The 16,665-nt window shown below is 32.8% G+C and overlaps 1 protein-coding gene across 3 annotated transcripts in view; it reads right to left on the bottom strand.

The window, feature by feature from the left end:
* LOC106122530 (probable serine/threonine-protein kinase DDB_G0282963) overlaps positions 1–16,665 on the bottom strand; it is a 29,194-nt gene that overhangs the window by 5,116 nt on the left and 7,413 nt on the right. The window contains exons 1-4 of one of the 3 annotated variants that reach the window (XM_013318544.1): positions 5,851–5,879; positions 1,956–2,090; positions 1,382–1,561; positions 67–287 (exon numbers count right to left, since the gene is read on the bottom strand). In XM_013318544.1, coding sequence (XP_013173998.1) covers positions 67–287; positions 1,382–1,561; positions 1,956–2,028 — 474 coding nt within the window. In that variant the 5' untranslated portion in view covers positions 2,029–2,090; positions 5,851–5,879. Of the gene's footprint in view, positions 1–66; positions 288–1,381; positions 1,562–1,955; positions 2,091–2,472; positions 3,384–5,850; positions 5,880–16,665 lie in introns of those variants that run through there. The other 2 variants (XM_013318547.1, XM_013318546.1) reach the window with 2 other exon arrangements.

Consider the following 16,665-nt stretch of genomic DNA (forward strand, 5'->3'; position numbering starts at 1 on the left):
TATTTAAGGTCTAAAATCACTGACCAAGCCAGTAAAAATGCTCAAATGATTATATATATATCTTACCGGTTCAACTCCAAGGTACTGCGCAGCAATTGCTTGAGCGTGCTTCAGAGAGAGCTGTGTCGGTGGATGTCCTGCGCAGGCGCCGGGCAACGCGGATTCTAACACGCCGCAGAGCAGCCAGCCGTGCCGCCACACCGTGCCTAGCTCGTCCACACGCACCGACCCGTGCTCTGACACCCATTGCAATACCGCCTGCTTCTGTTCTTCATTCGAGAATAACACTGGAAAGAATATAGATAAAGAGGATTAGACCTTATTGTAAACTATGGCCCTTAAACGTTTGACTACACATATAGTCAGTAAAGCTATAGTCACAGAATTTTTATCCTAAAAATATAAACTGTTCCATGTTTCTTTTACAATAACAGATAGTCAAAATTTGCAGCTAGGAAAATAGTTAACTTTTGCAAGAAAAAGAAAGTTATAAAAATCTGTATGGAAAAACTGGTGACGCGTGAAATAGCAGTCTAGATTAACGGCTCTATAAAGCGAGACAGTCTAATAAAATTCTTAATCAGGAGGATTACAAAGATGATGTAAGTCAAAGATTTAAACTTTACTCGTTTCTTGAGTTTGAAGGTCGTAATAAAAGTACGCCAGTTAGTACATTATGCTAAGTAGGTAAATATTAAGAATCTTGCTTCAGTAATTTTAAGAATATCGCATATTCGTTTGGTAAATTTCAATCTTACTAATATAAATGCGAACGTATGGATGTTTGTTATAGGTTATGTCCAGAACGGCTGCATGGATCTCGATGAAATTTGGGACAGATAGAAAAGATTGTTAAAGGTTATTAAGGTTCTTAATTCTGCGTGGATTAAATCACTGAAACTGAAACTTTTAGTGCGGCCATGAATCATTGGCCTCTAAGAAAAATCCAAGGAAAAAAGGATTAAAAAAGATGATCTAATGCTGATAACAGTATCTTTTTGTCAACGTAGTGTTGCAACGACGCAATTAGTTTGCGAATGTTAATCAACGGGTCATATTATGAGTGTACTTTAGTACTATAAATAAGTCAATATTTTGAAAATACTGTACATAGTTTGCAATGAAAATATATCAATTTAAATGTTCATATAATATGTTTATTACGACTCTTTTGGTCAGGTACTGCTAGGTACTCTTAAATATTTGTCTAAAGTAGTGTTATGATTTTATGACTACATGACAAGGCCTGCAAAAGTCTAATAAGTAGATTTGAGGTCTCCCTTTTGTTAACACGTTCACTGTTACCCGGACAGCAAGTTGATTTTAGTATGTGAAAATTTTATTGGCACTGAAAGTGTTAGAATATAATATGATTACTTACGAGATCTGAAAGCCGAGTCGATGTATTTAAGTATCTTGAATATGAAGCTCTGCTGACCCCAGAGGAGCGTCAATAATGTGGCGGGCGCTAGATACCGCAGCGTGGTGAGTATCGCGTCTAGTGCCGCTGACCACATGCCGCGCGCCTCGTACTCCGGGTATTCGGGGATAGTGAACAACCCTGCAATAGAAAATATCATTCTTGTTATGTTGGCCGTCAAAGGGTTAAGGTTGCCACGGTGACAGTATATGTCACGCGTTCATTTTTTTTATTTTATACTGTGGCAAACGAGCAAGCCGCCATCTGAATTCGTCGGAAAAGCGACCGCTGCCCAGAAACATCCGCAGTTGCCGATGCGTTACCTACTTTTAATCAACGGATTAAGGGACGCACAGAAAGAGGATATTTCCTCTTCCCTTCCATAATAACTTGATTGAAATTAACATACACTTCAACTCACTTCACTACTTCTAGTTTCTACAGCGAACAACAGAGTTATATGTTCGATGAACAAGTTACTATGACGTCATCGGGATCACGTATCATGTTATTGTGGACGTGTATTAATACTGACCGACGCTTCTCGAGCGGGGCTCGGCAACATTTTCGTCGTACTCTTTACACAACTTTTCGATACTATCAGACATTTTGCTGCACACATCCGTTACTTCGACACCGCCATATCTATTGCTTAACCTCTGTTAAGTACCTATTCAAAATAATTTCGTATGGTATTATGTTGAGCAAGAATACGTGCTAATATCGGTTGCTTAAGTAATTATTAATTATGGTGTTTTTGAAAGAAACTGCAAACATCATTTATTAAAAAAACCATTTCACTACATTTCGAATTATATCTCGTAGTCATCCGAGTTACAGGTTTGTTTTAATATCGTTAGCCAATAAAATAACATATAAACACAGGTTTTTAATAAAACACTACAGTAGAAGAAAAATGGTTCAAAACCAATTAAACGAACTATATCAAAACATAACCTAAAACTAGTTTTTAATACCTATTGTTAGTAACTAGAAAAAAATTACAGAGTGAACATACTACTAATTAAATTACTGGCAAGTTATAAACTTACCAACTTTTTAAACGAGCAAAAAATTGAGAGAGCACATTTTCATTAGCAAAGCTGTAAACTGACTAATCTTATCTTAGAGTATTTTGTATAGACGTTACGATATCCGCGATAAAATTCATCAATGAATCACAAAATTAATATAAAATAATCAGCGGGAAAAGTCTGACCGCTTTGATTATCTTTAGCGTTTGTTTATACGACTTTCAAGTTGTTTTTTTTTAATTTTTTATGGTATAAGGCTTGGACAATAACCAGATGCCAAAATAATTTATCAAAGAAATTATATATGGATTCTGAGATCTAATTCAAAAACATATTGTTATCTCTGTTTTGTTAAAGACAATGACAGGGACGACGATATTTTAATGCAGAATATAGTTGTATATTTTTTATGTTTTATAAGCTAGCGCTTGACAACGATCCCACCTGGTGAAGTGGAGATTTGGTCGAAAGATGGTACGCGCTAGCTTAGTAAGTGCCTATTCACTCTACTTTTGAAGGTCCCAATATCATATTTGGACAGAAAAACAGAGGCCCGCAACTTGTTCCAATCCTTTGCGGTATGCACAAGGAACGATGCTTCGAATCGCTTCGTTCGAACGCGCGGTACCTCTACCACAAAAGGATTCTATATTGCATTTGTAATAGAGTAAGTTAGTTCTAACTAGAATTTTAATATGTGAAGGTGAATTAAAATTGAGCAGAAGCTTTCTTTGCGTATAACAATACAAAGGTTATGAGATCCCGACCTTTGATTTTTTTTAATACTCCGCTAGATTTCATAAAGAATTTCATACGAATGTTATTATCTTAAGATAAAATGAACACATATTTTCTCACGGTCACCGCGGTCTCGAAAAATTCGTAAAATTCTGTCTGAGAACTTTTGTGTGTATTCGGTTAAAATATTTTTTAGAGCAGCAGATCTCAATTTTAATTTTACTTCTAGCTGTCGTACGCGACTCAGTCCGCGCGGAACTAAAAAAAACTTAATTTAGCCTATGTGTTCTTCCAGACTATGATCTACATCTATGCCAAATTTTAGTGTGATCCGTTCTGGAGATACCTTCAAATATCCATCCATCCATCTAAACATTCGCACTTATATCAGTAATATGGAAGTCTTTTGGGAGACGTAGTACTTTCTGGAACCTAAATTCTTGGTTTAGTATTTCAAGGGCAAAGATCGATATTAAAATCAAATCCCGATTAAATTGTTATTCTTTTCAAGAGTCCTAACTTTTGTAGATGCCTAATATTAAACTTTTGCTGTACTTTTTGAACCATATTGTACACATTTAGTATTTTATTATCATCACTAGCAATTGTTTTGTGTGATATTTATAGGTATTAAAACTGTTAATTTCTTGTCTTCCATGAGATATTCCAAATTAACTGCTGAATTTAATTTTAATTCTTATGTTTTACAGAATGTCTCTATACGTTTAATACATTAAAAAAACAAACAAACGAATACGTAACGATGTGACTTAAGCCGCGCCCTTTACCTTGTCATGTCAAACAGGTTAGTCGATTACGACTAAAGAACAAATGTATCGATATCTCGATTTTTGTTTCAAAGTAATATGTGTTTCCGATGCGAAGGACGTTCGAACACTTGAGACTATCTAAATGTTAAGATAACGTCGTTTAGTGACTGATCATCGAAAGGAAATGTTTTCAATCACATGGCTTTAGCATTGTCAATAGCAATAAAATGAAATTTTAACTCGATAACTTTAATCATTAATGTAAATATTTTCTTCGTTTCCAAACAAATATGATTTCTAAAGATTTATCCAATGTTCTTACGGTGAAGGAAAACATCGTGATGCAATCCGCGCTTGGCCAGCATGGTTGACTATGGCCTAGTCATTTCTAGCTTGAGGTAGGCTCTGAGCCCCTCAGTTGGGACGTATTGTGAGCTGATGATGATGAAGAACAATAACGAAGTTTGTTACAAAAGGAAAACATTGAATTTCTCTCTATTAGCTTTATTATAAGATGCATGATGATATATTTATGCATTAAAAGTTTTCTGTTTATGCTATAATCGTATTTTTTGAACTCGCTCATAGATCATTAAGTACAACTAGTCTTTATTTCTCATATCTTTTATATCTTAGAATCTGGGACAAGATTGTATTGTGTATAATTAATCTTCATTGTTTACCGTAACCTTCACACAATTAATGAACTTGATAAGTTTTTTATTAAAACAATTGCTACTAACAATTCCCATCTGTTTTCAAGCGTAACACGCTTCTACATAACCTCCCCTGTTTTTTTACATATAAAATTGTCGTATCACAATGTTAGTTACCATACTCCGAAACGGCTTGACCGATTTTAATGAAATTTTAAATGCATATTTAATAAGTCTTAGAATCGGTTATAATCTAGTTGTTTAATCTCGCACGGACGGAGTCGCGGGCAACACCTAGTGTATATATAGAAGAGTGAAATGACTGACTCAACTCAGGGTCTGATAACATTCTTACATACAATCCATTAGGCCTATTGCATTTACTAGTTTAGACTTCGAGCGGGTATAAAGTTTGAATGTTATTATACTTTTTAAAAGGAAGTGAGAGGTAAATGTAACAGTTTTATATAATATTCTCATTTCATTCATGTTCGTCGCGCTCCAAAATCCGTATATCTAACAATTGTCGTAATGACGTAATATTAAAATCAGCCAGTAAGTTTTGCGTAATACAAAATTAATTTCAGTATCTTAGACAAGCAATAAAATTTTACAACAGTCAAAAAATGTTTACATTAAAACTTAACTTCATTGGTAAAGTTCCTATAAAATTTTTTTCATTGGAAGTTAATCAAAATTGAAAACAATTTCTCAAAATAAATGAGTTATTTTAGAAAATTCATTCTTCGATAAGAAATTAAATCAGTATAAGTTTTATTATTATCAATTTGAAATTTATATTTTTTAATCGTAAATATTTTCATAACAATATGAGTATAGATTACAAAATAAAATAATTAAACATAAATTATTAAAACTAATTGTCACTATACCTTTGTTTAAGAGTTAAAAATAATAAATACTTAAGCCTGAATAAACTAAAAATATGAAATAAAGACCATACCGTTGATAAATAAATCTACATGTTCAATAAACGCAAATTAAGCCCTCAAAGTTAGTAATAAAATAGCTCTTATTCCAACCCAACATTCTAAAGACACTGCTAAAGAATATCTTCAAGTAATATTATTAAATCTATACAAAACCAAACAAAATAACTGTAGTTGTTTGCAATTCCTTCACTCACACACCGATATTAGCACTATAAAAGTTTTAAATTCTTTAAAAACATTAATATAAATCTTAAAATTTCTATATTTATACACACGCACTTTAGACGAAAGCGGAAGGCGAACTGAAAGATATCTTGAAGGTAATGATTATCTTTTGTTTTTTAAGTGTGCGATATGTAAGATATGTAGAGTTGAAAATATCATTCACTTTATCAGATACGATTTGACGACGTTTTCTCTTAAAAAAATTGATATTATGTTTGTTATGTAACGTAATTGTTAACACGTACAGTTTGAAAGAATAAAAATTGTCCCCTTGAGAGAGTATAATTTAAGGACTACATTAGCTCTTATACTATAGTCCAAGAGCCATCTAATCCTAACTTATATGTACATTTTGTCAAAATGTTTAAATTTTATTTTCTTTTATTAATTTGATTGTACTGATCTTAATCTAAATAAGAACTTAAAATAAATTAGTTATTTTAATATTAATTTGATTGTCTACACTTAAAATACATTTGCAGTAAGGTCAAGGTATTTTCTCCTTCCGCATCATTAATCTTTTCCTGCCACTTAAATAACAGTGAATACATAATATCGTATTACTTTTAATTAAGGTTTATTTAATAATTCATTCAGATTTTACAACCACACGGCACAGTTATAGTACATATTATCTCTTATCTATAAAACCGCATCTGATTAGGCGCTTATCGCGATGCAAAACGGTCAGTTCTCTTAAATCTAGTGGAGAAAACGAAAACAGTTATATTTTACTTATATTAGACATTTTAATTGCTTTTAATTTAACACATTTTTTAATTCCTTCATTTGATGTAGGTTTTCTTTCCTTGTAGTCGATTTATTTTTTTTAATTCCAACAGGACAGTAACACATTAGAGCTCAGTTCTATCTTTTTATATCAACAGATTGTATTTAGGAAAATGGTTAAAATATTAGCGCAAAAAGTTTGTTATTCCGGTTGGAACATTCGTAAATGTTCCGGAAGCCGTGGCCCGTGGTCCGGACACTGCATTCCGTTGTTAAATAATAAATTTCCGTCACGTTTAACATGTCCGATAAAAAGTAGTTTTAAATTGGTACAAATAATTTTGTTTTTATTATTTTTCTGATATTTTAAAAGGAATAAAATATATCAATAGGCTTTAGCATCATTTAAGTATCATACTCAGATTCTTTTAGTCGCGACATTTACAGTTCCTTAGTTTCTCATAATAACTCTGCACTAAGATTCTAATTTAGAGAACACTAGCTGTCGCCCGCGACTTTGTCCGCGCGGGATTATAAAATAGATGTCGGCCGATTCTCAGACCTACTCAATATGCTCACAAAATTTCATGAGAATCGGTCAAGCCGTTTCGGAGGAGCATGGGAACGAAAATTGTGACACGACAATTTTATATATAAGATTTACTTACTGAGTATGATACTCGTAGTAAGGCACACATAAACATTATTACGCATTTGCGGTTACTCTGATATTGCAGATATACATAGGCTTTGATGAGCACCTCGGTGTTCTCGCTAATTGTTTGCGTCCTTATTTAAAAAAAACATAATGTGCTTTTGCTTTATAACCTTTATCTTAATGCCTGTAGGAGTACTCCGGATAGACGTACAACACGTGGTAGGCCGAAACTTAGATTGCTAGATGAGGTCGAGCGCTATCTCAACAATATCGGCTTTAAGAGTTGGACGCAAAAAGCCAAAAGTAGACAGGTATGGAGAAATTTACATGACCAGGCCCAGGCTCACCTGCGGCTGTAGCGTCTCAGATGATGATGATGATTATAACCAAGTTATACAACAAATTGTACACCGTGTTTGATTAGATATTCTTTGCTACATCATTCTAGAAAGTTTGCAATAAGAATTAAATTGTATTATCATGGGTTTCACTCAATACTACTTAAATCATACAATTTGTAGACAAGATGATTACAGACATTCGTGCATAACAATAAAGTGTATTTTAGTATCGGAGTAAATTATAGTCCATCGCTAGGATGATGGCCGTTATCTATTATCAAAGAATAAGATGAATAGAGGTGACCAGTAGAAAGTTTAATGAATAATGAAATCAGAGGTATGTCAAAGATTATAAATTAACTTAACCAAGTTACTATTTTTAAAAGGTATTAAGTCAATATTACAAACATGATGTATAATATACAGCGTGTCCCAAAATTCGACGATAAAACTTTAATGGTTTATAGCCAGATTAATAACTACACGGGAAAAAATACTAAAAAAAATCCAATTTTTTTTGTTTAAAAGTTACATTACATTTTTTTAACTTTCTTTATAATTTGATACCCTCCACCATATGATTGGACACTGTGGCTACTAATATGAAGATATTCCTGCATTTTTTTTGTATTAGCTACCTAAGTATGATTAATTGCAGTTAAAACTTGGAACAAAACATTCGTAATTAAGCATAAAAAAATAATTTACTATGACTGTGTTCTTGAAATTTTAGAAAATTTTAACTTTTGACCAACTTTGACATGCTACTGTGTAAAAAATGTATGAATAGAGGGTGATCGAAAAAAAATTTGGTCCGAATATTAGTTTTGGGTGTATGTTTCTGTTTTTAATTTAGATTATGAAAATGTTGATTCAATAAATCTGTTTAATATTACTTTGATATTGTTTTGATAAAATTGTGTTGTTATTTGACTTATAGAATTGTTGATCACTATCTTATCTCGTCTGGCGCTAGAAAGTTGATTGCGACTTAATCAAAATTTAATATCATTTATGAATAAAGTAATTGCTTTGTTTTATTCTGTCTGAGACCTGTCTGTCTTTCTATTGTACATTAGCTGTCGCCCGCGACTCCGTCCGCGTGGATATATAAAAAAACTTAATATATAGATAAGTTAAATAAAAAGCAGCTCTTCATGGCATAAATTCGAAAAAAAATAATAAATAGTGTCCTATGTCCGTCTCCTGGCTCTAAGCTACCTCCTCACCATTTTTCAACCATATCGGTAAAGCCGTTCTTGAGTTTTAAATTAATATTTAAGGTTAACATAATAGAATTACATATAGGATGTTTATACTTAAACAATAAAATGAGTTGTAGCGACTACAAATTACTATAGATGTTAAAATATTAATAAGGTTATGTCAACAAGACTGAGTCCGACTAACTAAACTCTAATCACTAGAGTTTTTGCACACACTGTATAAAAATAACGAAATCTAACGTTTAAACTATGATAATTATATTATATTGGTGAAGAATGAAAGCTGCAATAGGCCATTCGTCTAATATCGATTTCGATTGCAATATGTCTACGTAACTGTTGCAAATCGATTCAATATCGATACAGTGACCAATCGGATAATACGAGTATCGAGTATGGGTGTCAAATGAGTTCTTCCAGGTGATAAAAACGAAGATGCTCGGATTAGAAAGTTATTGTAGGTAACATTTTAACAATGACTATTTTTATAGTCTATTTCTTTTTTATTATGGCAATGTAATATTAGCGTTGGCTTAGTTATAATTTTTTTTCTTTTACAAACTTTGATCTTTTAATATCGTAAAAATGGGTATATGTGTGTGCAGATAACATTTAAATTTCGATTAATATTCAAAAACTACGTCTCTTACCTTAGCCATAAATTGAAATTATAACTGAGGAATTATCTAAAAACCTTACTATTTAGTTCTAGAATAGTCGAAGCTGTAGTTTTCTGGGCAATAGTTTTTCCGGAAGTGCATTAAACATAAAACGACGTTGTGTAGTACCGCGCAGTGCAGCAACAAACGTACATAATTGATGTGTCAGTGGCAGTGGTGGTGTGAACGCTTGCAGCTCGCAGCTCGCGTCACGCTTACCGTAGGTTAGGTTGAAGACACACAGATAAACTTTTGTGGGCACGTTAGCTATGAATATTTTTTCTAAAGGGAAATTTCATTGTCAGCTTATAATTGTACCCACTGAGGTGCGTGGGGATATTTGAATGTGGATACAGAGGTAGAGGAAGATCAAAGGATGTATGGATGAACGGTAAGTTCCCCCGGTTCTTACGAATAAACGGACATACTTTACAAACAATAATTAAGTAATAATTGTCTATTATGTTCTTTCAGACTATGATCTACATGACAAATTGAGATCAGCCTTTCTGGAGATATCTTCAAACAAACATCCATCCATCTAAACATTCGCATTTTAATATTAGTATATTTTTTAACACTTTTATCTTGTTGTGTCCAAGCCTTAATGAAATTAAGCGTACAACTAACCAGTAGCGGCCTGCCGCAGCAGTTTGATAGGAGTACACAGCTCAACACAGGCGGCGCACCGGCTGTTAGCTACTACGCAACGTTTACTTAGCTAAGTGCTGTTGTTTGTAGCACAAATTGCGTTTACCTCCGTACAATATAAATTTTAAAAATATTAAATTTTAAACTGGTGATTTGAGAAATATACATAAAAGATGACGGACTACAAGATTTTTATAAAATACAAGTAGTCGCCCGCGACTCCATCCGCATGGAGTTAAAGAAACTCAATAAGTAGTCTATGTCTTCCACTAGACTATGTTCTACATCTTTGCTAAATTTCATCAAGGTCTGTTGAGCTGTTCCGGAGATACCTTCTAACAAATATTCATTCATCTATAACTTTTGGATAGATAACATTAGTAAGATTGAAAAGATTAATCTAGTAGTTAAAAAAACCTTTAATTATTTCCTATCTTTAATTCGTATTTACATAATTTTACTGCCCATATCATATTAAAAAAAACTTTAAAAGAATAGTAACTACTCTCTCACGCACAGCTTAAATTATGATAGTAATTATGCAACACTAACGCGTACTAATTTAAATATTTTTTTTAATTGTTGAGAAGGTGAAGAGAAAGTGTTACAAAAAAATGTACATAATAAAAATATATGAGTGTTAGGCCTATAGGTTTTAAAAAAACAATAGTTAATAAAAAGTTAAAGTTAATTCAAATAATATCGAGCAAATATCTTCATTTTTTAATAACTTTTTTTTCTTCTCATTATCTTGCATATCAACAGCTCACTATAGGGCTCGAAGCCTACCCTAAGTTAAGGGTGATAAGGTCATAGTCAACCACGCTGGCCAAGTGCGGGTTGGTTGACTTCACACATATCTTTGAATTTCTTCTCAGATATATGCAGGTTGCATCACGATGTTTTCCTTCACCGTAAGAACGTCGGATAAATGTAAATATGTAAATCGGAAATCGAAAAACATATTGGTACATGGCGGGATTTGAACCCAGGACCTGCAGATTGCAAGTCAAGTGCTTGACCCCTGAGCCAACGACGCTCTTCTTGCATATAATAACAATACAACGATTGCTTTTGTATTGATTGTTTCGTATATTACATCAGTATGAACAATTCGTCGTAATCCGATAATTCATTTCAATGTATCTCATTATAAAAAGATTAGTAGATTGCTTATATTATTTTGAACTTTAACTCTATATACGTAAGACTGAAAATACATTACATAGCTTTCGATTTCTTAAGAAAGAATCGCGTGCTGCACATGTTTTCCGACAAGAGGATGTTTGTAATACGGAAAGAAATTCAGTCTATGAAACAGTACTTTAATCAAAGTATCTAAATAGCAAAAGTTAGAAATAAGTTTTTTGATTATGTTGAAGAAATATATATTTAATCGTTTGAATATGCAAATTATTAGGTAATGTATGTACAAAAACTTTCTATCATCATCATCATCATCATCAGCTTACTATACGTCTCCACTGAGGGGCTCAGTGCCTACCCTAAGTTAAGGGTGATTAGGCCATAGTCAACCACGCTGGCCAAGTGCGGGTTGGTTTTAAACTTCGTATAGATTAATAAAAAAAAGTATTTTGTTATTGTCGTGTGAAAACACGTGATATTTTATTTCAGATGTTGAAACGTGTATTCTGTGAAGTAATGGAACAAAAGCCGTACGAATTGGACAATTACGTCGCAATTGGCCAGTTACGATCGGCCCGTTATAAAATGTCATAAACTTATACGCTTTCGTTATAAACTTTCAATATGCAATTCGTGCAGATTTGTGTTCTGTTCGCGGCTGTGTATTCGCCAATATCAATAAAAATATTTTGCAATAAAAGTGAACGACAAATATTGTATGATTGTTTGCATTTTACGTCTCTTTTAGTTTACGTTCCTCTAAATTGTTTTTTTTATATAAAAACAATGTTACACAAAACGATTTCATTGTTGTTTTAATTAACAAAAGCTTTTAAAATTCTGTTTGACTGTTTGTTATGACCACCACAGAAGAATACTAATCGAATACCAGAACTACATATGATTCAAATGTAAAGGCAGCCATATATGGACAGATTAAAACAGTCAATATGAAGCGACAGGTGATTACCACGTGACGTTAACCACGTCTTCTGCTTTACATGCGGAAAGCTGCCCGCGAACAGCGGACCTAAAGTTGTTGAATGCAATTGTAGTATTAATCTTACTAATATTTAAATGCGAATGCTTAGATGGACGGATGGATGTTTGAAGGTTTCTCCAGAACAGCTGAACGGATCTCATGATATGATATGAACATAGTCTGGATGAACACGTACGCTACTTATTATGTTGTTTTTTTATTCCGTGCAGACGGACTCTCGGAAAAATAACTGTAAGAAGTCACAGGAATTGCTAGTTAAAATAAACATGTAAATGAGATGATCGTGATGTACTAATAAAATCTCTTTTCACTTTAAGATAAGTTCACTTTGTATTTATTTACATACAAAGTGAAAGTGGACTCGGTACTTTGTTGTTCATACTAATGCACGATTCTTAACACATACTAACGTTTTGTTTACATTTCTGTTATCAGAAGCAGTGTGGCGAAACAAGATACAGCTAGAGAACTATTATAAGTTTATACACTAGCTGTAATCGGCGACTTCGTCCGCGTGGAATTTAAAAAAAAACATTTTTTTTTCGACTATTCTAGAGAGTTAGACCCCGTCATTTTTATTGGACATTCTTCTTTCAAAGAGGTTAACTTTGTTTCTTATAATCACAGTTTTAATTAATCTGCAACAGATGATTAGTACATTGTCTTATATTGTACACGGATCAGCATTTAGCTGATACTGAATTGAATCCACGATAGAATAAAGGCATTACTTTTTACTTTGTAATCCAATACAATTGGTGAAAGCTATTTGAGATGTCGTTGACTTTGATGTCTTACTTTCGTCTCAGTATCGCATTTTATTTTCACTTATTTCTTTATCGTAAGGCTTCAATGACATAACCATGATGACTATTGTAATGATAATTTTTCGTTCGAATAAAAATGTTACTAGAATTTAAAAAAAAACTTTTTTTATTAAAAAAAAACTTTTTCGAAAGTATTTGATTAATCGTGAACCATTTAGTACACTCTCATGAGTTATCTCCACTAAGCGTAGTTATTATTATATAGAACATTAGTAAAATAATGTAATTTAATAGTCGAAAGTCAATTACGTTGGTAAGCAACCGACTCCCTTTCGTTCCGCTTTCCGCTCATCTTATCTTGACAAGAGCTAGTCTCAAGCGATCAAAATCACGTCTAAGAACATTAAGCTGTGGGTTTTAACTGTTTATACCACAATATTTACAATTGACCATGGTAGAGTAGTTTTCACATATCTTGGCGGCTCGCAAATTCGCGCGAGTCTTTACGCAGAACATAATTTTAGGTGTAGCGGGGTGTAGCGGGATGCGGGGAAGGGCACTGCGCAGCACGCACATGACCTTGGGCCACCAAGATATTTGAAAATAACTTTACAAGAACTACCATACTAGAGTCAAAGGTTTTGTAATTTTATTTTAAACAGTTTTTTGTTTGATAACACAAAATACGTCTATAATATCAAGGGCATGAGTAAACAAAAATTGTACCATCGATTTTCAATGAAGTTGTTAAGGGACTATGACAAAATAAATTTGCTATGGGTTTATTCAAACTGAGTATTAAATAAACACTGTTACGTAATAATGATAAAATGGACAACGAGAAGAGTAAATATTTGATTGTTTTTTCGTTCGGGGTTAACTTAAAACTTAAACTAACAATTAAAAAAAATATCTTTCAACAATAGAATATTGAGTAAACTTGGTAAATATAAAAATTTCTACCAAACTTCATCATAAGCTCACTATACGTCCCCACCGACAGGCTCGGAGCCTACCCTAAGTTAAGGGTGATTAGGCCATAGTCAACCACGCTGGCCAAGTGCGGTTTAGTTGACTTCACAAACATCTAAGAATTTCTTCTCAGATATATGCAGGTTGCATCACGATGTTTTCCTTTACCGAAAGAACGTCTGATAATTGGAAATATGTAAAACAAAAAAACGAAAAACACATTGGCACATGGCGGGATTCGAACACAAGACCTGCACATTGCTAGTCAAGTGCTTGACCTCAGCCACCGACGCTTAAACCCACTTGTATGCTAAATAAAATAATTAAAAATATTATTTTTTGAAAATTATTAAGATAATATAGATGCATATATTTCAAGCATAAATACTTTTTAATACATTTGAACAGCGTAATCTAGAAATAGAAAGTATTTTCCCCTCAGTTACATTACCTCATAAAAGTGAAATTAATAACTGAGGGAAATTTATTTAGATATAAGTAATATGTACTATTTGCTGCATAGAGTCTGTGAACTTTCATATAATAGTCAGTTTTCACTGAAGAAAAACTTGTAAACAAACATATAGCTATCTCCGTTTTGTCACAAAGATTAAGCGGGATGGGAATAGGTTTTTGTTTGATATTTTACGCTACGTTACACAGAAGTATATTTCTATGCTAATTGAAATATATAAAATTTTCTCTAAGAATTTAATAGACATTTGTATACGTATTTACTTTTAAACTGATATCTTGTGAAGAAATTTAATTTCTTTTTTTAAAGATATCTAGAAGTTCTTTTCTTATTTCTTTTCTAACGGCAGCGGTGAGCAGAACGCAATTGGATAACCGCAGATTTAGCGAAATTTCGAGTAACCGTTGTTTCAAGAAATGAGATAAAAAACGCAATAAAACGAAATAAGGTTCTACAGAAAATTTTAGAAAATATCTAAGTCTTAGTCTGTGTTTTGTAATACCTTCAGCTCTTTCTAAAATAGGAAATCTTGGAACGGCTCAACGAATCTTGATGAAAATTGGTATAGCTATAAAACATAGTCATAGTCTTATTAAGTTTATTTTTAATTACGAGCGGACGAAGACGCGTGTGACAGCTAGTCTGTTGTAATTAATTTTAAAAAGAAATATATTCAATATTCGTTTAACTACTATTTCTTTACCGACACCAAAGCATTCTATCTCTATTCTTTCATAGATAATGATAAGGACAACAATATATACGAGTGGTACGTCAGTAACAACCCACGGCTATCATGTAACTTACATTCAAAGAAGGAAGAACTTCGTATTCGTCGAAACAAGCGATCTTATTTCCAACTAGCTGTGCCCGCGACTTCGTCCGCTTTCAATACTGTCGCTGTTAGTTTTATTTTTGTAAAATAAACAAATTTTTATCTAAAATAAATATACCCTAAGTTACTCCTTATAACATTAGCTACCTGACAATAAAAGTCCCTTCAAAATCAGTCCAGCCATTTTAATGACTAGCCGGAACAGACAGACAAAAATAAAAAAAAATGTTATTTTGGTATGACCGTATATATATTCATATACATGTAGTAAAAAACGGATATTTCAATAATACAAACAGATACTCCAATTTTATTTATGTGTATAGAAGAAAAGAACGCGTGCACTCACTGTCACGATCTTGTATTTGTGACTTAATTACTCCAACGCTTCATCGAAAACGGAACGAAACAATAAAAACAATAACAATAAAGAAATTGAAAGTTAAAACGAAACGTTAAAATGATGATGGTAAAGAAAGTGATCCAATTATATCTATAAGGAATTCTATATTTTTTTTTAACATATTTTAGTTAATTTTTCGTTTTTAATATTTTATTTTATATCATAGATTTAATTCTCTTCATGTAAAATATACAGATTGCATAATATATCAGAATTCAATGGAAGCGTTTATTAAACAATTGCCTCTAAGTCGATTTACAATTATGCAATTGTAGTATGTTTTTTAAGATAACTTAATTCTTATAGATTTATTTATCATATTTTTAATATAGTATATTTCATATAAAAATAAATATAACACATATATTAAAAATAGAACACCACCGGCTGCGAAATCCCACGACTCAAACAACCAGTGGTCAGGGCTGCAGAGACAGGAACCTTCTCACGATGCGCGCGGTTTATAGGATAACTGCCTTTTGTATCGGGCCCTTAATCCAACTGTGTGGCGAGAGCTTCTTGAGATGTTGGTCGAAGCTCTTCGCTATCAGTCGATTCATACGCCACATGGCGGTAACCTCGTGAGCCAAATCTAGGTAACTTAATATTATTATAATTATTTTAGATTTAAAAACTGTAATAATGTAGCGTCGGTGGCTCAGAGGTTCTTGACTTGTAATTTGAAGGTCCTAAATTCGAATCACGTCAAGTACCAATGTGTTTTTCAATTTCCATATACATATATCCGACGTTATTATGGTGAAAGAAAAACATCACGATTCCTTCACGTGACTGCGAAGAAATTCAAAGATATGTGTAAAGTCAACCCGCATGGGCCAGCGTGGTTGATTAAAACCTAGTCAAACTGAACTAAAAATATTTACAAAATTGAATAATTCGCTTATACACTTTTACTAAATTCATCCTCGTAATTTACTTAAATCAACGAAGCATAGAATTATGAGAACATAAAGTCTATATAAGATTTTCAAGCTGTTACAATG

This window comes from Papilio xuthus, unplaced genomic scaffold, assembly GCF_000836235.2.
Source record: "Papilio xuthus unplaced genomic scaffold, Pxut_1.1 DF826923.1, whole genome shotgun sequence".
In the NCBI taxonomy this organism is placed as follows: Eukaryota; Metazoa; Arthropoda; class Insecta; order Lepidoptera; family Papilionidae; genus Papilio; species Papilio xuthus.